This window comes from Zeus faber (genome assembly GCF_960531495.2).
Source record: "Zeus faber genome assembly, chromosome: 18".
Lineage (NCBI taxonomy): Eukaryota > Metazoa > Chordata > Actinopteri > Zeiformes > Zeidae > Zeus > Zeus faber.
The window spans coordinates 21,376,355-21,398,656 of NC_137210.1; the positions used below are offsets into that span (position 1 = coordinate 21,376,355).

General features: G+C 42.0%; 1 protein-coding gene across 1 annotated transcript in view; it reads right to left on the minus strand.

Annotated features, from left to right (window-relative positions):
- LOC307243929 (inactive dipeptidyl peptidase 10-like) overlaps nt 1-22,302 on the minus strand; it is a 139,752-nt gene that overhangs the window by 20,916 nt on the left and 96,534 nt on the right. The window contains exons 6-8 of the mRNA XM_080018898.1: nt 11,802-11,896; nt 11,241-11,315; nt 456-508 (exon numbers count right to left, since the gene is read on the minus strand). Coding sequence (XP_079875024.1) covers nt 456-508; nt 11,241-11,315; nt 11,802-11,896 — 223 coding nt within the window. The remainder of the gene's footprint in view (nt 1-455; nt 509-11,240; nt 11,316-11,801; nt 11,897-22,302) is intronic.

The following is a 22,302-nucleotide window of genomic DNA, read 5'->3' on the forward strand; positions in this document are numbered from 1 at the left end:
ATGCACCATGAGATAGCAAACTTTGGATTTTTGGGATTTGGACTTTGGGCTGGATACATTATATTATTTGATTCATCAGACACATTTTTCCAAAGTGTCTTCCAATAATAATACAAACTATAATAATAACAATAATACATTTAAGTAGTTGGACAAATAGTGCGTCACAATATTCGTCAGCAAAGTCTTGGATAAGAGCAAGTAACGCTGGGGAGTACGCTGGACAGGACGAATTACATATAGAATGACATGCCGTTCAATAAATCCTGTGCATTGACTAAGATCCTAATTATACAGATGTATTACACAGTTGTTTCCGATGTCTCAACATACTGTATGGTTTCATCAGACACCCGCCAGCCAATCAGAAAATAGTGTTTTCCGCGGCCCTGGCATAACCAGAAACAACGTACTTCGGGACAGGTAGATATGATGTAATGTTTCTGGTAATTTACCGTGTATGCAGGTTGTAGATCAGGTACGATGCCAGGAAGGAGCGCTGATAGACCTGAAGAACACAAGAAATGTTTGAGTGATAATAAGGCAATTATTCCGGCACATTCCAGAATGACTGACAATTCTTCCCAAACCGGATTCCAGTGCCTTACTGACTTAATACTCATTTAACTGACTGACCAAACCGACTGCGTGCAAGTAGAGAAGAGAATAGCAAACATATCTGCAAATGCAGAAGTGTTCACCAGGTCGATTTTAGGCCAAGGGCACATTCCGCCGCACACTTCCCGTTCATGACTTTGCAATTTACATTTAGAATCGATGATTTCAGAGGCCTTGCGTCTTCAAGCCTTCCTCAGTGTGAAAGTTGAAACGCAACATTCGCTGTTGTGCTGCATATTTACACAAAAGTTTGGCCCATCGTTTTTCTAACCTCCGTAAATTTCCCACGTGAGAGGAAATGACCATTGAGAATCCACTCGCAGGGCTTTTATCTCAGCATTTGTCGAGATAATGGTTCAATAACTGAGTGCCTCTGCATTGTAATATGCGGGAAACATTTGCATAACAACATTACAGTAAGCTTAGCCCAGAGCAGCGGGGAGAAAAAAATAAAATAAAAAGCCGTGCAGCCGCTCTGCCACCCTTTAACCAAAGCTCAATTGTGCATGGAATGGAATGTGCTCGGCTGACGTTCGTGCCACACAGCCTTCCCTCCTAATCTGGCCCCCCTTCTCCACGGCACACTTCAAGAAACTTCTCCAGACACGAAAAAACAGCGCAAAGAAAAACTCCATCGCGACTTGATCTTTGATGTCAACAGCACTTAACAGATCCCGGTGATAGGTGACAACCTGGCGATGACTTCCTGATAAGGCTGTCAACAGCGGGCGATGCGTGAGAGGGGGAAATGTTTGAGGGTGCGGTGAAAAGTGTCGGAGACAGAACGTCTCGCACACCCCGGAGGGGTTTGATGAGAGGCGGGGCATGAGGGGGAGTGGGGGCTTGTCTCAACAGATCTGGATCACAGAGTACTCGTATAACTTATCAGGACATTATAATGCCTTCTTAGAAACCTTCTTAGAAACCTTCTTAGAAACGGCTTAAAACCTCCTTTGGAGCCCTCTCAGACACCTTCCCAGAAACCTTCCTTTAAAACCTTCCCAGAAACCTTAAAAAAAACTATTTTAAAACCTTCTCAGAAACCTTAGAAAAAAACTTCTCTAAAACCTTCCCAGAGAACCTCTTTAAAACCTCCTCAGAAACCTTCTTACAAAGCTTCTTAAAAAAGCTTCTTTAAAACCATTAAAACTTTCTCAGGAGCCTCCTTAGAATGGCGATGATTGATGACAATGACGATCCACGGCAGAAATACACCAGCCAAACAATAATACACAAGCGATGCCATTGATGGTATTTATGAGCGTTTTCAAGGTTATTTCTCACCTTTGACTTATTTTTTTTTCATTTCTGGGGATTGCGCTCTAATGTAGAACAGATTGATCTTAAGGGTTCTTCATATGTGTGCACAAAGGCAAGATGGGCTAAAAGCTGAGGAATGTGGATGCGGATAGAACAATGTCAAGAGAATCACGCCTGGAACATCCGCGACACTTTTAATGGCAGATATTTCACAGAGCGTACTTACGAACAGTGGGGTGACATTTTCGTTTGAGGCAGTGGAAAATGAAAATTGCGATCTATTCATCTTGCTCTCGTAAGTGCTACACCAACAGCAAAGAAGGAAGACTCTGCGCGATTATAATGTGAAAGTACTGTACGTTCATGACTTCAAAAAAGATATACTCTCAAGACATGAAAAATCGCCACAGTCATTATTCCACAGATTATGCGACCTGGATAGGAATTCTTGCAATAATTATAATAACAATAATAATAATAATCATAATACAACTGCAACTCGAACAACTCTACTCTGATGTTTTTGCTTCTGCCTAACGTTGCTGTTAGATGCAGAGACAGTAATGCTTAATGGAGAATTACCTACATCCAATGAAGCACGAGCGCTAAAAAACATTTTAGGCCGCGGCTCAGTGTGTGCGTGCATGATCGCGCGCATGAGCGCATGGGCTAATCACGTTGTAACCAATCACCTCATCAAACTGATAAAGCTTGAGCTGATCAAAATGGTCCTCAGATATGAACACGCATGAATTGTGTTTATCTTCCCTTGCGGTGGAATCGGAGAAAACACTGAAGTTCACATGGATAGAAAATGACTTTATTGCTCGATGTCTTTAGAAAAATGACTTTCTATAAAACATTTGATTTCCTGGATTTCACTGGGCCTCATGTTGGACACCCCAGAGACAACGGGTTTGAAAAACAAGCCAAACAGCATGTCCATCTTGCTTTGCAAACATAAATAAGCAGCTAGTTTCTGTCATTTTGATGAACGGGAGAAGAGCTTTCCTGCAACACAGCTTACTTTAGGGGAAAAGCAACTTGCCTTCCTCGTATATGCCATTTTAATGAGCTGCTGATGAGTTACTTATGCTAATAGAAATCTGCTAATTGACTAATTTGTCTATAAAACATAATCTAAGTGAACTGGAGCCTTGAGGAAATTGACCTTACATTAAAAAAATGTAAATCCCACAGCAAAAGCTGGCTACGTTAAAAGGGTTTCAGAGCATAAGAAAACCAGAATAGAGCCTGATGGAAAGCACTGAAGCAGCAGTATATTATAGCACACAGCCAGCACGATTATGATAAATTCATAAGACGCGTGGAGACGGTGGTGTAGGGGCCAAGCCATTACTCTCCATAGACTGAGGTTGTCACTGTGATGATGAACACATCTGCTTCAACCATCTCTCGAGGACATCGGCGCCAGTCTCCTTCAAACTCTGCCGTCTCAGCTCCGTCAAGCGCATAGACCTCATTATCAGGCCAACGGCGTCCAATGATGCCAACATGTTCCTTTGGCCATATTCTGACCCATCCAATCACTTGATGGAACAGTGATTGACGCATATACTGTACGCATGCAAAGTAAATGTCATCTGAGACTATTTTCAATAATTGAAAACACTTTGCTTTTAGAATTGTGCAAATCATTCTCGTAGAAACTGGCTCAGAGTGCTGCCGACACGCAAAGTATCCGATGTGCTTTTATGTGCCATCAGCGTCCAGTGAAATAAATGACTGTCGGTAAAAATATTGGTAGCTCCCATTTCCGAATGGCACATCATAATTTGTAGCATGCAATCAAAAAATGATTTTCTTTAAACTACAGGAACGGCACTTCTGAAGAAAACAACGGAACCACTGAAGTAATTATCAAATTGATACCACAAATTATGCTTTGAAGTACTGTCACAAAAAGCTTTAAATGAGGTGGGCTGAGGGGCACATGACTTCTGGGTCATTAGAATGGAAATCGGCCTATTCTTGCACTGCACTGTATTAATTTGGACTTGATTTTATGCATTATATGTATTCTTTTTCTCAACCTTATAATGTGTTCTTTCCTTTTACGGTGTGTTTCTTTTGCACTGTGTCTAAATGCTTCTGATGTTAAAGTAAAGCACTTTGAATTGCCCTGCCGTTGAAATCTGAGTGTGCACTTTTATTCTTTGGCCAATCTGAAACAACCACTTCAGATAACGGTCTCCAGACAGGTTCTCCGTAGCGAGGGTATCACCTTGACATCGTAAAACACTATTCTGGGTATAGGCAAAGGAAAAGATCTCCAGACCGGTTCTCAGAGGCTAGGGTATCACCTTGTCAAGAAAAAACGCTATTCTGGGAAAGGGCAAAATAGTTGTAAACAAAGAATAGGTCTCCAGAACGATTCTCTGGGACTAGGATATCGCCTTGACAAGGTAAAACGGTATTTTGGGAATTGGCTAAATAAATGTTAACAAAGAAAAGATGTCCAGACCGGTTCTCCGGGACTAGGATACGCCTTGACAAGGTAAACGACTAGGCAAAATAGGGAATAGGCAAAATAATTGTTAACAAAGAGTAAAACAAGGTTTCTTTAATTAATTTCTTGCACTGCACTGTATTTATTTTTTTTACTTTATGCATTCTATGTCCTTTTATAATGTGTTTCTTTTGCACTTTGTCTCAATGCTTTTGACATTTTATGTGAAGCACATTGAATTGCCTTTTTGTTGAAATGTGCTATATAAATAAACTTGCCTTACCTTGCCCTGCCTATGAATAGGACCCTTCAACCAAAACGTTTTCTTAAACTTGAGCTGGATTGGCGATAGCCTTGGTTGTGCATTTTTTCCCTCATCTACATTAGAAAAGAAAAATACATTCTGGTAAGGTACAAAAATGTTTTTTGAGAAAGGAAATGAAAAAATGTAGCTTTCGTTTTGGTTTTAATTAATTCTTCTGCAATCACAGCTGAACACGGACCTTGCGTTTGTGCCTCTGTTCTTTGTAGAGAAAGAACTAATGCATGTCCTTCTCCGTGTTGCAAGGATAATTAGTTTTCCGGGTATGTGTTCACAGCTTGGTTCTATCTTTAGATCCACACCTGAGAGGCCACGGTCCCTTATCTCCGCCAGATTGACCGGGTCGTGCATCTCAACTGTGATGAGAAACATGGCAAGGAGAGCAACAGCAATGGAGAGCCTTGATGTTGGACGGTGGGACAGGATTCCCTTTGAATGTACAGAACACTTGCTTATCTGAAGTGTCTTTGCTGGGAGACAGGACTCACAACCTTTACCAGTGTAGTATATCCTATAATAACATACTCAATAATACATTTTATTACAAACATTCACTTCTAGATGGTTCCATGTGTAATTAAATGATGACATGTTTAAAGTTTATTTGTGTAACGTTTTCAAATTACACATAGCACAAAAAAAAGTTATAATTTAGCAGTGTGCTCAGCTCATCTGTATGGTTGTGATTCTCACTTAGTACGACACTGTGTTCAACCTTGGTGTGCCGTAATTGCTTGTGTTTCCTGCATATCAATGTGTGTCTGCATTGGAATGCAGCTTGTAGAACTTGGAGAACTGAAACACTAAAGTTGTATTGTATGAATTGCATTGCATTTACTTGCCAAAGTGCAAAGTTGGGATTAAGTCAGACAGAAATCTATTCTCCCACATCCATGACAACCTGGTATCACGCTTTTTCGTGCTCATAGTCACAAAAATATATATATTGAATCGTGTCCCAGAGCACGATTTTCCGACTTTTTTCGTGTTGCACATAGCGAAATTAAAACCATTTCATTTGGATGGTGAGATTGTCTTCGACATTAGAAGGTGGGTCATGGGGAAATAGGGCGGCACAGATACGTACACTCAAATTAACCAGATGAAAGTACACCACCGCGGGGAGGTGTTAAATTTTAAATGCATGGGTTTTACCATGAGGGTTTGCGCACCTGGCACAATGTACCCATCAGGCAGTGTGGTAAACATTTCCATGGTAACAGCGAATCAGAGATTTCACTGTTACACTTAGGATTAGGGGTAGTGTAGTACTTCTCCATGACATCACGAATAAAACATGTTTTTCTTCAAACAAGTTTGATATCATACAGACTTGTGGCTTCTACAGGAGCAAAAACAAATTATAATACAGGTACTTCTCACTTGAGCACCAAGTTCCATTCCGTTAAGTGAATTGTTCGATAAGCAAGGACCCGTGTTATTTCACGGTAAGTGGGCGTGTATATACAATAGTATATACAGAATATATATTGTATATATTGTTTATAGTGTATATAGTGTTATTTCACAGTAATGGCCCACTCTCTACAATAAACTGGTGTTTACAACCCCCCATCTTCTGTGCCTCTGTGCCAGAGGTCTCTGAAAACGTCACTTGGGTGGCGTGTGGTGGGCCAAACTGAACCTTTGGAACCCTAACCTGAGCCAACTACAATTTTGCGCCATTTTGTGATGCATCTTGATACAAAGCCTCATGGGTAAGGTAGTTATATTATTATAAACCCAAAAAGAAGAAGGCACGCAAGAAAAATGACATGCATTTGTATCATTTTGGTTGGGAAATGAGTTGTCAGAATTTACATGAAATTTGCAAAGCCCTGAATTCAGGTCATTTCAAGTCACGCCCTCTATTGAGACAACCACCCCTTTAAAAGTACAGAGCTGACCCAAACAGTTGACCTTATTTTGGTAACTCTTTTAATTACTGAGATATGGGGCTTCAAAGGTGAACTCTGGTCAGGGTTCAAAGGTCAATATCTCCATTTAGACTGAAATGTACTTGTGTTAACCTACAAGATGAGACCTTTTCAAAAATGTTTTTAGTTTTGCTCTACGACAAAGTAAAAAAGAAAAAATTGGGGATTCCCGAGACCATTCATAATCTAAATGGAATGAAATCAGATTTTTCTTTTGACTGTGTCGTAGAACAAAACTAGTTATATTATCATTTTATGCTAGTCATAACAGAATTTAAAACCCATGCATTTAAAATTTCAATACATTCATGGTCCCCACCTCCCCGTGGTGGAGTACTTTTGTCAGGTCAGTTTGAGTTTGCCCTCTCTTTTGAAAGTTCAGTAAAATCTCCCCATTTAAAATAAAATGGTTTGAATAGCGTTATGCTTAGCACAAATAGAGTCACACAATCGTGCTCTGGGACACGATTCAATACGTTAATTTTTGTGACTATGAGCACGAAAAAGCGTGACAGGGGATTGTCCAAGAGTGGCTCGTCAACCCCAAATATATTTTTATTGGCAAAAAAAAAAAAAAGACGATGGAGCTCAAAATCAATCTGCACAAACAGTAAACATCATCTAGCTGAAAAAAAGGTTTACCACTTCCTCAACTCATTATTTGTTGATGGTGTTTGGCTTTTGTCTGATTGAGGGAAGTTGCAACGTGGTCATGACTGCAACCTCATTAGAGAGAAGCTAAAGTAATTCCAATGTTTACCACTTTGCACAGAGTCACTGCAGCTCCAGGTGTGGCAGCGCAACACCATGTGGGGAAAGACGATGCAGTAATTACAGTGAATGTACAGATTACTGATATTATTACTACTAGATACTCACTATAACCTAAACTTTCCAGTTAAATTGAAAAGCACAGACTTTTTTTTTTTTTTCCTATTCACAATCCATTACAGGTAGAGCCGAAATTACGTGGGATCTCAAGTCAAGGCGATTGGCAATTAGCAGATTCCTCTCATCTTAAGCAGTCATGGATAATCAGGCTTCTTACTTTGAGTGCAGGAAAAGCGTCTCTTTCTTCCAGTGCTAATGATTTGCCTCTGAAAGCCGGGCGAGGTACAAATTGGGATGAAATGTAAATTCACGGAGGCTTCTTCATCCTTGCATTTCATCATTTAAATGTATAAAAATAAAAACAATTTTTACCCTGTGTGATTATCGTGCATCAAAGTTATCGAGAAGCTTCCAACCTACAGTCGGGAAAAAAACCCCGCTCCATTCTTTGAGCTGTGTCAACAGGGAAGCCATCACTTCAGCAACAACAGCACAGTAAATAAACAAGAAAAGAAGAGAAAAGGGACAATTCCGTCAATCCAAATAATCCTGGATTAGCCATCGAGTCCCTCGGAGCTTGGAGCCAATAGAGCTGATCATCGTCCTCTCAGCACACAAACCATCCTTGGTCCAACTGCCACCAGCACTTTGTAAATGCCATATTTAAAGCTGGATGGAAAGTGGAGCAGCTACGCTTGGCTGAGGCGAAGAAAAGAAAAGAAAAAATACCTGTTTGTTTTGTGAAACCCCCATTTCGTTGTGAGTTGACATGTGACCAGAGGGAAGATTTGACAGCTCATCCCAAACTAAGACCTTCACCAAGAGGCTCATGAGCAAGGCAAGAGGTGGCCCTCTCAGGTGTACCTGCGACGGTATAAATCCACTGCAAAACAGTAAAGAAATAGAGCGGTAGTAAACACTTTTCTTCAAACCGAGTAGTTGAATCTGCTCGCCTGAGTATATTTACAAGCCTTGTGTGAAAGTGTGCGCTGTATGTCATTTCATTTTGATCACCTGAAGACCTCATCAATACCTGCGCACGCATCATTTGGAAGGCCTGGCAGGACCTAAAAAGCTCAAATTAATTTTCGTGGTAAGTTGAATTTCTAAATGCTTTATTGTCTTTGTGAGTGTATGCGTGGAGCTCTCGATGCGAATGTGGAGCTCTGCCGCGGCGCTGTGGACCTGGAGGCGGGACAGATCCGTGGTGACCGGCCGGAGTCTCCATGGGTCAGAACCCTGGAACCTCGCCTTTATTGTATAGTGAAAGTTTTTACATTACGCCACCGATCAGGTGCTTTCACCCAGAGCATCCGGCCGATACGAACATGTGTCAGCCACAGCAAACAAAGCAGCGGTCACATAAGGATTCTGACCAGACCATAGGCAGGGACGGTCAGTTCCATGTACCACCTTGTATTGTGTTCAAATGCAAGCAGAATGTGATAAAGCTAGTGAAGGCAAGGTAGGAACTGCGGCAAAAGAAACACTAGACTCACTGAGGTGAAACAGTTTGTCACTACAACCTGATTAAAGAGCTCATTCAAAAGCTAAGTGGGCTTTAGCCGGATAGAATTGGAGGGTAATAGTGAAGGGCACCACAACGCTATGAACAAAGAGTGAATGTGCAGTATACCCTCTAAGATTCCGCCATTCAAATCCCATTATTGTGGACTTTTGTATATCATGTTGTATTATGTTGCATTTTAATACGTTGTGATTTTGTACGGCTGCTACCTTTGGCCGGGTCTCTCTTGTAAAATTCATTTTTGATCATGGTAAAATAAATAAAATTCATTCTCTTGACGGGCTTGCTCAGTTGAGGAAGAATCTGAGCTTATTGGCATAATGCAGTGACTTGGGGAACCCATGGATGGGAGTTCAGTCCATCACAGGGCCACACACTGGCACCAATCACTCCTTTGTGTTATTTAGGGTCTCCAATCTGTGAGCATAAGACTGCGATTTTGGTTTTTATACGGAAATAAGTAAATTCTTGATTATCAGACTTGACGTGACTCGAAGCCGGTCGAACATACTGTGCGTTTATTTGAAAGACGAGGCTGCGCCGCATGTCATCCGACCATGCCCTGTATAGCGGGCAAGCTTTCGACATGTTTATGTCCCGTGCTATGGCGCACTAGCATGTCCTCATTTCATTCCAATCCCCCTATTGGTCACTCATCAGGATGGTGCTGTGGTACCAGGCACACGGTCTGAACTTCATGGATGAGCAGGTCATGGTTTTATTGAATGACCTGAGACAGCCAACCATCACTCGTGAAAATAAGATTTTCTCCAGCACAACAGCGTGTCTGGGACTCTCTTGAGGTGGACAGAATCATACAGTTTGCGGAGGCCTTGCGTTCCTTCGCCGGTGGGAGAGGGCGGACCAGCCGGGGGGGGGGGAGTCACGCAAACACAAGGAGAACATGCTAGCGTGCCATAGCACGGGACCTGAGAGGGATTCAAACCCGGGTCGCCGGAGTTGCAACGTGACAGCACAACCCGCAGACTACTGTGAGTTTACGAGCCGCATAAGCCCAGGAGCCAGAGACGGTCACAGTGTGGCTTCCTTTTCGACTCAATATGTAAAACAAATGCAATATATTCTGCAAACAGCACCGCTGCACCTGGCACGCCGCGGCAGATCACATGATTTTGCCATTCAAATGATGAAACTGGAAACAGGAAAACGTGGTGCATTTATTATCATAGATCTTTCTGATTTATTCTGAGATCTCGCTGCAGCTTCTATGGAACGGCTAGGAAGAGATTCCAGCCTTCAACCCAGCGATGATTAGTCCTCATCGTTGTACATGTTTCAAATAGTGAACTTGTGCCGCAAGTTGTAATGTTTAAGATTGTCAGATTGCTCCCTCAGACATGCAACTTGCTTCTATTGGGGAAGGGGGGGGAGTTATTTCTGGTTGTTTGCTTGGAGTCTGAACTTTTCAGTTATATTTGCGGCTTTTTGACGTGAGCTTAGCAATTAGACGTAGTTGTGTGTGTATATCGCAAGACTCCAGTCAAACTCGGAAGGTTTTAGAAATGAAATTTACTCTGCGCCCTTCAGATTTGCCTTGGCGTCTGCCACGCGGTGCATTTATATGCAGACCGCAAATACGCAGCTCTGCCCGATGCGTGGGGGGTTTTTTCTGAGAGAGAGCTTTTGCCAATAAAATGAAGAGACAGAGAGAGAGAGAGAGAGAGAGAGAGAGAGAGAGAGAGAGAGCACTGAAGGTAGCGTTACATATCTCCCAGTAAATGACAGCGGCGTGATGACCAGATGAGCGGGACCCTGCCACTTCCTCTCATTTAAATGCACTGGGGTTTCAGTGTAGACAATCATTTTTAAATTAGCAGACCAGCTTTGAAATAAGACCAAACATGACAAACATACAGTATTTAAACGAGGGAGTTGTGTCATTGTGTTTCACAACCGTATCCACAATAACTTCGACTTGATTGCCGTCAAACTTTCTGTCTAACAAGTCGAAACATTTAAAACCGCTTCCAAAAACATATATTTCCGTTTAACTAGAAGTGATTGAAATTTAAGAAGTTCATTTTTTCGCAATTCTTAATCAAATTTGGCAGTTGAGACCAACAGGAAAATACATTTTGGATTGTTTTTCTGACTCCGACTCTACGTCACTAGCTCTAAATTCAAATCCGGAGATCGGAACGATGAAGCTGAAGTTGATGTCGCCCTGTGGCGTTAACGTTTTAACTTCTCAATATGCAGGATACCGGGACGAGTCCATGAGCTGCCGCCCGAGGCCAAGGACGCGCGTCTTACCTGCTTGACATCGTATCCAAGGAGAACAAAGTTCAGGTCTGGAGAAACGGCAAACTTTGAGGCTTTGAATGTCGCCTGTGGAAAGAAGCAAACATGATCAATGTCACAGCCAGTGAAGTTGATTTATTATCTTTTTTTTTAATTTTTTTTCCCCCAACAATGTTTGAAAACTACTCTGAAACTAAAGTGCTCTGAAAGCTTTCAGGGTTGTTTTCACTGTCTCCATGTAAAGAGTTCTTCCAGAATGATAATTATGTACACAGCCTTTTATTGAGCAGAACCCTCATCATCGATTCTCAAATCCGGTGTTGATCTTGGATAACTAGTAATGGGTTTTTAGACGTCATGCAACAAAACTCGTCATAACGAACTTTTATACTTCATGCAGTATTTACATGAAGACCTTTCCAATGAATGACCCAATTGTGTATTCTTTGAAAAAAAAAAAAAAAAGACCAAAATATATTTCTTTGGCCAGTCTGGTTTCTTTAGGGTAAACAAACAAAATTGTGTAAAAGAAAGAAAAAAAAAAAAAAAAGTATTTTTGATGCAAGTACTCACAAACGTTGTGTTTTTCAGGAGGAGGTCCGTCTCGTTGCTCCGCACGTTGGCTTTGAAGACATTGCCGTCCCAGCTCCGAAAAATTATGTCCTCCTCTAGGACGCAAGGAGGAAGGAGGTCAACACAGAGACAGAACAAATGGATGCGTAGCGCTTTGTTTTGTCACGGGACTCCATCAAGAAAAAAGATGATGCGTCCCAAGAGATTGGTTTTTACTGAGAAACCAACCCCCCCCAAACCCAACTGTCATTCAGATACCAGTGGCATTCAGAGAGTAGGGGAATTGAAGGGGAATTGATTTGTTATTCTTTCTTATTTCCAAATTCTAAATAATCATAATGAGTATATCTATTTCCCCCGCCCCAAGAACAAGATAATGAATGTTGCGGCGTAAGAGCCATTTATTGATAAAAGAGGGCAGAGTGAGCATAGTAAATATTCACCCCGGACACTGGGGAGGAACTGTTAAAACTGATTACCAAATGAAGTCCTGGCAAAATAATGAGGTTTGTGGGCACAGACACACACACAGACACACACACACACACACACGGAAATTCACTTTTATTGCGAGGACAGTGACAGAACAAAAGAAGGGCGCATTTGGATGAAAAGACGGCTGCCAGCAGTGGCCCCCGGAAAGGCTGATCCGTCTGACAACGGAAAGGGGGAGGGGGAAGAAAAGCAGAGACTCGTTTGGGAGCGTCCGCGACAACCCAGCTCAATGAGGATTCCACTTCAACCTCCGACGACGGAAGGCGTGACAAGGCGGGCCGCAGGGACTCTAATCTGATCCCAGACCAGCCCTCCGTGGCCCGGGGAGAGATGAATGCCATTAGTGCATGTGACAGGTCTAAAATCATCCCGGGGTCCCCGTTTCATGTAAATGTCAATGGATGCGTTGCGGGCCATCAATCTCAGGCGAGAGGGATAGAACAACAACAAACAGTAAATTAGAAAGATGGATGGACGGCTAGCAGAAAGTTTTCCGAAAGTGGGTCCTCAAAGGATGCTTTGCGACTTTTATAAATATTCTCAATATGACACATCACGTCTATTATTAAGAATATATTGTTCTCCCATGTTTTTGGCTCCTATAATGAAATGCGCAACTCTGAGTTGAAAGTAAAAATCATCTCCCCCCTTCATACTTAAAAAGGCACCAATAATTACTACATCTCTACCGCTCCCTGTTGAACTCATTCCACACGCAGGTAGGCAGCAAGTGACCCACTTTTTAAAAGTGAAATATTGGTAAAAGTACTGAAAGTGAATTATAAGAGTCACAGATTAGACCTGAGTCCTGTTGACACCACTGGGGATCACTGGGAAACAAATTCTGACAATTTTCAACCTGGACCCCCATTTTCAAATCTTTTTTTCCCCCAAAAAATGTGATATAAACGGCCCAAAAATCACCTTGAACATTTCATTTCATGTCATTTTCAAAGAAGCCAGCCACATTTTTGAAAGGAAAAAAGTATTAAAAATCCAGTCACACGGTATGCTGAAAGATTTCCGGGGTCAAGTTCACAGTGCCAGGGTTTTAAGATTCAAATGATTCTTCCAGAGTGATAAGTATGTACAAAGCCCCTTACAATGCTGAACCCTTTTCCCCAAAAAGTTTGCATATCTAGTCTGTTGTTTTCAGTTACAACTGCTTACAGGATCAACATTTTTTTTATGTTCATTACATATAACTACACTGTTGTGATTTTCTTTTCACTAGGCAGCATTTCTGAAAGTAGATAATAGATAGTGTAAAAGCTACTTCCTTGTTTATGTGGATGCAGGAGACATAAGCCCCTTTCCCACGTGGAATGAAAGCCCTAAATCCACTGGCAATGTTCTCTATTGACGTAATGTGTGAACATGAGCCGGTGTCGATGTCCCGTCAATTTCCCCACCCTTTGACGTAGTATCATTTCGGGGAAAATGTCGGTACGGCTATGAATGGAAGTGTGTGTGAATGGAAGCATTAACATCGTCGGGACAAGCAGGTAAAGTAGCCAAATCCAAATTCCGACAAAACGCAAATAGTGGAATTTTACGAATATTTTTTTCGACAAGAAACTGAAACACGTCCACTGTCTGCGGAGACAGGCCTTTATATTCTTAAAACGTATTATTTTTCTTTATAGAAACGGCACTCAGACACTAGCCGTGTCTTTTAGAGTTAGGGCCGCAGAGCGAGGACTTCAGGCCTGCAGGACAGGCGGGCAAGGGAGAGGGAGAATGGGTGGAGAACATTTCTTTCTCCGGAGGCAGAGAGTGTAGGACAGGTTGAAAATGATCACACTGATTTAAAAACATTGGGTTAGGGTATTTGTGTCCAGGGGCTCTGTCCCCGCTCCGTCAGCGGAGGGAACCGAGTCCGTCCGGGAGGGGCGGGGAGATGGGGAGTCGGAAAGCGAAGCGTTGGTCTGAGCCAGGAAAAAAAAACGAAAATCGATTCAGATTGTACATCCGTTGCTGACAGGATTGCCAAATGATCGCACCTACACTGGACATAACGTACTAACCCTAACCTGTGACATGATGTATCTTTAACAGTCATCTCATGTGGGAACAGACTCCATAGGGAACTTTTCCCTAAAGGACGCCCAAAATCTATTTTCAGGTAAATACTTGAGTGTAAATACTCATATTTTTTGGATTTGTCTGTGACATTGGATCTTTTTTGGGGCGGTGTTTACATGACCTCTCTCATTGTGTTGCGATTTCCTGAGCATTTTATCTAGTCCTAGATTCTAGTCCGGGCACAAAATAATGATCCTTTCAATTTGGATCAAGGCTGAAACCTGCACAGTACAGCTGGATACCGCAATAAAATCGTGCTGAATCAAAAAACGAAATGAAGAACCAAAAAAGAAAGAAAAAATACAGCAAATACTGCATGGCAACGGTTTTTCACTAAATGACTTTGAGTTTGACTATTGGGTTACTGCGCTTTTCAGAGGGCTACCTTTGCCCAAATGACTTTAAAAGGGGCATAAAATCCCGTGGCATAAATCCAGCACTTTTGTGATGTAATTTTCTATTCAGTTTCAAGCACAATGCCGAGGCATAAGGCTAAACGAGTGAACCATCTTTTATTGACACAAATCCTACTAGGAATTCAACAGCCAACAAAAAACACAGATGTTATCAAAAGTCGGTGTTTCACGGACGAGATCTTCCATTTCTTTCCCTCTTTCGTTCTTTCTTCTCTTTGTTTGTACGGAGCAATGGTTAAGTCTCCTTGAAATTAAATACTTTTTTTTTTGTTTGTTTGTTTGTTTGTTTTTTGGGGGGAAGATTTACACTCCCAACCCCCGCCAACCCACAGCTGCGCCTCGTACAAAAACCCAGGAGCCTTATGTTTGCAGACCACAATGTCACTGGAGTTGATTGAGCGTTTGGGGTCGGAGAGGCTGTCACAGAGTGGAGCGGTGAAAAGGTGGCGGTTTTGTCGCCTGTGACGGCGAAGCAGGTGTTCGCACAAATGCCACGTGGGAGGTTTCATTAAGTCAGGTGTCTCTGTGGCTCGGCAGAACGCAAAGAGGCATCTGGAGCTCATCTAATTGTGGAAATTCATCTGCCATCGCATGAAAATTGATGTATGCTCTTACAAATGGTCTGTCTGGTTGTTTTGTCTCAAAAATATTTTCAAAAATAAAAGATTCCGAGATGTTTCCAGATCAATCTCAGGACTCAAAGTTTTATAAACCTGTTTGAACACAGAAATAAAGGCTTCAAGGCTTCCTGTTACGCTCACTGACTCAGAACAGATGTGAACCCGCAAGCACAACACAAAAACAATCAGGTAAGAAGTCAAAGTCCACAAGGTTTATTCCAACAAAGAGGCAGGGATCAAAACCAGGAGATCAGTCAGAGAAGTCAAACTTATCAGGGAAACAGGCAGAGAATCAGAATCCAGGGAATCAGGCAGAGGTTCGGACAGAAGGTACAAGAAACAGGTGGTCGTGCAGGAAAGCTCAGCGCAATGCATGAGACAAATTGGCAGACGACACAGGGAGGTGGACTGTTATTTATTGAGGGACTAAGGAGGGAATAAGCTGCAGGCGGGGGAAACCTGGCGAAGGGAAGGGAGGGACAGCAAAGCAAAAGGGTGTGGGCGGAGCTGACATGGAGGTCAGTGACATGGCGTGAGGAAATGACCGGATGAAAAGACAACATGAAAACAAGATGTAAACAAGAAAACGCATATCAAGAGCATCAAGAGTACCAGGAGTATCTGAGACCTCAGTAGGCGACTGACGGGGGGGGGGGGGGGGGAGCGGAAGCGGGAGACCCATTGATGATCTGGGTGGGTAGTGGAGGATGGTTGAAGCGGACTCTCCTTAAGCAGCTTGAGTCGAGAGATGTGGAAGGTGGGATGGATGTGGACAGACCGGGGAAGACTCAGGAAAAACAGCTGCCGGGTTGATGGTCTTGGCTATGGGGAATGGCCCTCCAAAACGTAGGTCCAACTTTCTGGATTCAACCCGAAGGGGTAAGTCCCGCTTAGAGAGCCAGACCTTGTGTCCCAGAGTGTAGGGGGGAGCGGGGGTGTGGGGACAGTTGGCAGATCTTCGATAGCAATCAGAGGGGTGTAGTAGAGTGGTGCGGGCCAGCTGCCAGGTACATTGGCACCGTCGGATGAAAGCTTGAACAGAACGCTGGCCTCACATTCCTGCTCGGGAAAAAGAGGAGGCTGACAGCCCCAGGAGCACGGGAATGGAGAGAGGCAGGTAGCAGAACTCAGGCAAGGTGTTATGGACATTTTCGACCCATAACAGTTTTCTGGACCATGAGATAGGATTCCATGAAACCATGCAGCGCAGCGCAGCGCAGCGCAGCGCAGTACCTCCATCTCCTGGTTCGTCCTCTCCGTCCGGCCATTGGACAGGGGATGGAAACCCGAAGAGAGGCTGACTGTGGCCCCTAGCAGACTGAAAATCTCAGTCCAGAAACAAGAAGTGAAGTGAACAAGAAGCCCCCGATCAGAGGCGATGTCTCTAGGGAGGCCGTGCATTCTAAACACTTGATTTAGCATGACTTCGGCCATCTCTCTGGCTGTAGGCATTTTAGGCAGCGGAATAAAGTGAGGAACCTTGGAAAAGCTATCCACCAAAGTTAGGATAGTAGTGTTACCTTCCAATGCGGGGAGCCCAGTGACGAAGTCCAGAAAGACATGGGACCATGGATGACAGGGAATGGGCAGTGGCTGGAGGAGAGGAGCTGGGGCGTACATCAGTTGGCACAAAAAGGCAGGGAAATCAGGGCAAGTGCTGGAAGATGGGTGGTTGGAAATAGGGTCCTTTACCCTCTTCTCTCTGCTCTCTGTCTAAATCTGGGTTTGATATGTAAACAAATCAAACTCTTTCTTTTAATATCAATTTCATTTGCATTTTATAGTATTTATTCAAAATTGGACTGGCCGTGCAGTGGGACATTGTTTGTATCAAGGAGTTTAGCTCTGTGGCTGTGTGGACTATGTGGACTATGTGGACAGAACTAATTAATCACTAAAACAGTAAACTGAAAGGGTGCGTAATATTGTGAAGTAAATTATGATACATTTTACATCTTGCAATGTAAAAACTAGAATGCTTTCTTTTCCTCTGTTAGAAGCTTCTTTTTGGCCACATGATGCTGGCAAAATATTGTCAAAACATGGTTGAAAAGTCTACTTGGCCCCTCGCCCCAACCCTGTTTGATTTTGGTTGAAAGTGGAAAATTCACTTAAAGGCATAACACTGTGTAAATGGACAGAGCTAAAAGAAAAAAAAAAGCATAATTTTCAATCTTTGGGCCAAATTTGGCTGTAAATGAACCGACCAAGTGGACATTCGGGTTAATAGCTTCAAGTGAGTATAGATATAACTAACATAGATCAAGAACAAATAGAAAGAAACAAGGTTGAAAAACACAATATTTCATTTCTCCTAGTGGATATATCTTTGATTTAACCTCCACAAAATTAATACAATTGTTAGCGACTTAAAAAGAGTGGTGGTATTAATCGGCAGAAGGCCGAGTGCGGGCGTTGGGCCTCTGTCAAGACACTGTCAAGAACCCTAGAATAGAGGAAACTTCTTTTGGGGATGATTACTCGAGGATGTTTCCGTTTGTGGCGGCGGCAAACGCCAAGAGAGGAGCCCTAACTCTTTGAGAGGGAACTAAGAGAAACTTTGAGAGGATTTTCAGGTTCAGGCTTCCAGGAATGGAAAACGGAGCGTGACTGAGAGAAGCTGACCCTGACAGTCCTGTCAGAAGATGGAAGGCTGAGTCGGCCTGACAGCTTCGGCACAAATAGCCCGACTCAAACCGTTTTCCGCCGAGCCTCAAAAGAAGAGCAGGAGTGCTCTGGCACTAAATCTGCAACTCCATGTGTTATTCATGATGTCTGAGGAGGAAGAGGAGGGGGCCTCATGGAGGAGCTTCTTTTGAGACCCAGAACCAAGAAAGCACCTTCAGCCGACTGGAGATGACATGATGTCAACCAGGGATTAATCAAATCATTGAGGGGTTTTCTTTCTCCCCCAACCCTTCAACTCTCCTCAAATTTTCATATCTTTCATATATTTCATAGCATAAAAATTGTATCTGGAATACCACTTCGTATAAGCAACAAACTATTTTCATATGTGATTAAATGACTGACTCAAAAGCCGTAATTTAAAGTATTTAAATAATGTAGGCATGTTTTTCAAGTCCCTTGGGAGAATATTTTATTGCACGACTGCCAAACATTTCTTGGAGCTTTTTAATTCTCTTCCATCTGCTTCTCTCCTCTCGCACTGCAGAGTTTGCTGATAAGAGACATTTCTTTATCACCCCAGTGCTCGAAAACCTCTCGAAGACCTCTTCTCAAATCTGAGTCACAAGACTCAGATTGCCTCACTATGTGACTATGTGACTATATTTGTGTGTAAAGCAACCTTGGGTCAATTGAAAGGTGCTATATAAATTAAAGCCATTATTACTATTATTATTATTATTATGATTATGATTATGATTATGATTATCATTGTGTTTATGACTTTATTATTACTATTATTATTATTATTATTATTATTATTATTATTATTATTATTTATAACACTTGGGGAAATATTCAAAATAAAAACTTGAATTTAAAATGTTACAAACAAAAGGTCTTGTAGATGAATTGGAAGTTTGACAGAATTCCAAAATGTCATTCACCTATTACCAAGAGTCCTAAAAGATGTGAGATGTGTCATTTGTGATTGAAACGTGTTTTTTTATTTACATTGATTGTTGTTTGGATTGTCTCTGCCATGACCAGCCTCTCTTTAAAACTGTGAAATTACTTTTACACAATTGATTCCTTTGAGCTACTGGGTTCTCTCTCTCTTCGATTTTGTCTTATCCCATCGCTCACAAATACTGTGTCGAAGTAATGTGATAAGTAAAGGTCAATTTATGGATACATTTCTGTATAAAAATATGTTTTACTTTTGGGCTGACCAAATTAGTTTCAAGTAAAAATAAAATTTTAATTATTGTTAATTTGAACAATTAAAAATGGAATATTGAAAATGAACAATTAAACAATTCAATTCAAAATTAACTATTTGAACAATTAACAGTAACAGTAACATTAACTTTCACTTCCTTTCCTTTCATAATTTCTTTGGCCAAATAATGTAAACAAGCCCAAATGATATATTCTTAACCACCCCATGAGGAATTCTATAGTTGTAAGAGGTTTTCGAGCACTGGGGTGATTAAGAAATGCCTCTTATCAGTGAGGTCTGCAGTGCAAAAGGAGAGAAGCAGATGGAAGAGAATTAAAAAGCTCCAAGAAACTTTTGGCAGTGGTTCAATAAAATATTCTTTCAAGAGACTTAAAAAACATGCCTACATTATTTAAATACTTTAAATTTCAACTTCTGAGTTGAAATCATTTAATCACATATGAAAATAGTCTGTTGCTTATACAAAGAGGTATTCCAGATACAATATTTATGGTTGGGCATTTTCAGTGTTTTTGTCAAATCTGTGGAGAGTCCAGCATAAAAGTGATGGCTCAAATCCGAAAAATTAATTTAATTTTTTAAAGTCAAGAACAAGAAGGGCTATTTCCTATGTTTAATACTCACCCCTCACACTTTTTTTGTGGTCATAGTTGCAAAAAATGTTCTATTGAACTGTGTCCTGGAGCACAATTGTCTGATTTTTATCGTGCTACAAATAACATTTTTTATGAATTTGAATGGGGATATAATTTTTGTGATACATAAAACTAAACTTAAAGCAATTTATTTGAATGGAGAGATGTTCTTTGACTTTCGAAGGCGGGGGCATGAGGAAGGAGCATAATTGTTTAAATATTACGCAAAGTATATAATAATTTGGTTTTGCTCCTGTAGAAGTCACAAGTCCATATATCAACCTTGTTTTAAGAAAAACACATTTCATTCATGATGGAGAAGTACTACACTACCCACAATCCTAAGTGTAACAGCGTCTCCGATTGGTGGAGCTCGCTGTTACCATGGAAATGTTTACTGCACTGGCTGATGGGTACATTCAAATCTTTAGCCAGGAGCGCAAACACTGACACTGATATACAGATATTGTATCTATGAATGAAAGTCATACTGAAGGTATAAGCCCATATCCCTATTTTTGCCTAACCCTGAATTTAATAGACCATTCAACAGAGAAAATGTGAAACCAGTATCCAGCTTTTATTTCGCCCCCCGCCCAACCCCCCCATGGTGTACTTTAGTCAGGTAGCTTTTGTTTTAGTGTACATATTCCCCCCTTCTAAAGTCAAATAAAATCTCCCCATTCAAATGAATTGGTTTAAATTTTGTTATTTGTACCACAAAGAAGGTCCGACAATTGTGCTCCGGCACACGGTTCAATAGAGGCATATTCGTAACTATGAGCACGAAAAAGGGTGAGACTTGATTGTTAATACTCCAATAAAAATAAACATTTGTAAATTAATTCTCAAAATTAATTCAAAAATGTGTAATTAAAAAAAACTATATTTTTAAAACAGCTCTTGAGAAACGCACATCAACAGAAGTTTCTGGATTTCAGGGGGGCGCATCAAAATGTTCTTTCATGTGGAAGAGTAGGGGCGATGCTCCCAAAACTTCATTTATTTAATCTGTCCCGTCATCCATCTTGCTTTAACACCGTGCTGTGCGCTAGACAAGAGGAAGGAGACTGGACTTCAAATGGAAATGTCTTAAACACGGTTGTCACTTACTTTAACTCTGCAGAGTAATGTGCTTTCCACAGCTGCACAGGATTAATTTGTTCTTCCTCCAAGTGCTACTAAGAGGAAATTCTGATGGAAGTGTCCATTATGGTTTCAGAAAATAAATGTTGATGTGGAAATGACATCTTAAAACAGAAATTGGTTGTCAGAAGTTTTAAAGTTTTTATAGAATAATAAACTTAATAGAGATTTAAAAAATACTGGATTTTAAACAGGTGTAGCAAATCACAAGAGGGAATGTGTCCTAAAACATCTTTGCATTACATGAAAAGATAATGAAAAATATTACATTAATTCGTATGAAAAATTTCAGCCCACTCCACCAAACAGTCCTGATGTCTTTGAGGTCAAACATGTTCAGCAGGCCCCCAACCCCTTAGGGGCTACACTATTGGTACATCTCCAATTGCGTATGCGGAAGTACTGAAATGTATTCATCCATTCACTTCAGCCAATCAGGATGGAGCAGCGAGGCCAATGCAAACAATATGAAGTCCCCTTCGTCCTCTTTTCCAAGCACCCATCGAAGACGACTCCAATCTCAAGATGTCCGTTACAGTGTCAAGCCGGAACCCAGCCTCTTCGGTGTCTTGAGGCCAAGACAACAACCTTTTTAGGAGCCCCTTGCTTATACATCGAGCTGGCGGGGTCCTGCGACCACCACGGCAGGTATTTTATCTGCCTCGGAGTGGAGTATGCTCTTGCAGGGTTAATGGATAGGCCACTGTGTGAGGCCTGCCGCGCCAAACTGGCCGGATGGAATATGGAATACATGGAATACTTTACAGAATGCGTGACTCTGGATCAGACCGTCGTGGAGACGAGGAGACCATCTCCGTTCCTTCACACAGACAGGGACGACAAAGACGCCCTCAGCGTGGATGGAGGGGAGATCTTCGTCCGGCTTTCCACAGCCTCTTCACCTCTGCAGTGGAGGTGCATGGGTATTCCCACGCTTCCACCACCATTGGGCACTGAGGTGGATTTGAGGGTGGTGGGTGGTGTATGCGCCTCAGGAGTGGGCGACGGAGTCAATAATTCCTGTCAAGCCCTCTCTCGACCACAACTACCAGGGTTCCTGGGCTGACCCCGGTGGGGCCCTTGCTCTGGTCTCATCCTACTACCCCTTTACACGGAATGTAGTGGGACTCGAGGCTCAGAGGACAGGGACACAACGTCTCGAGGAGAGGCTGGGCTCACACCGACTGCGGTGGGTTCTTGTGCATCTAAGAAACCACTGCTGCCATCGGCGAA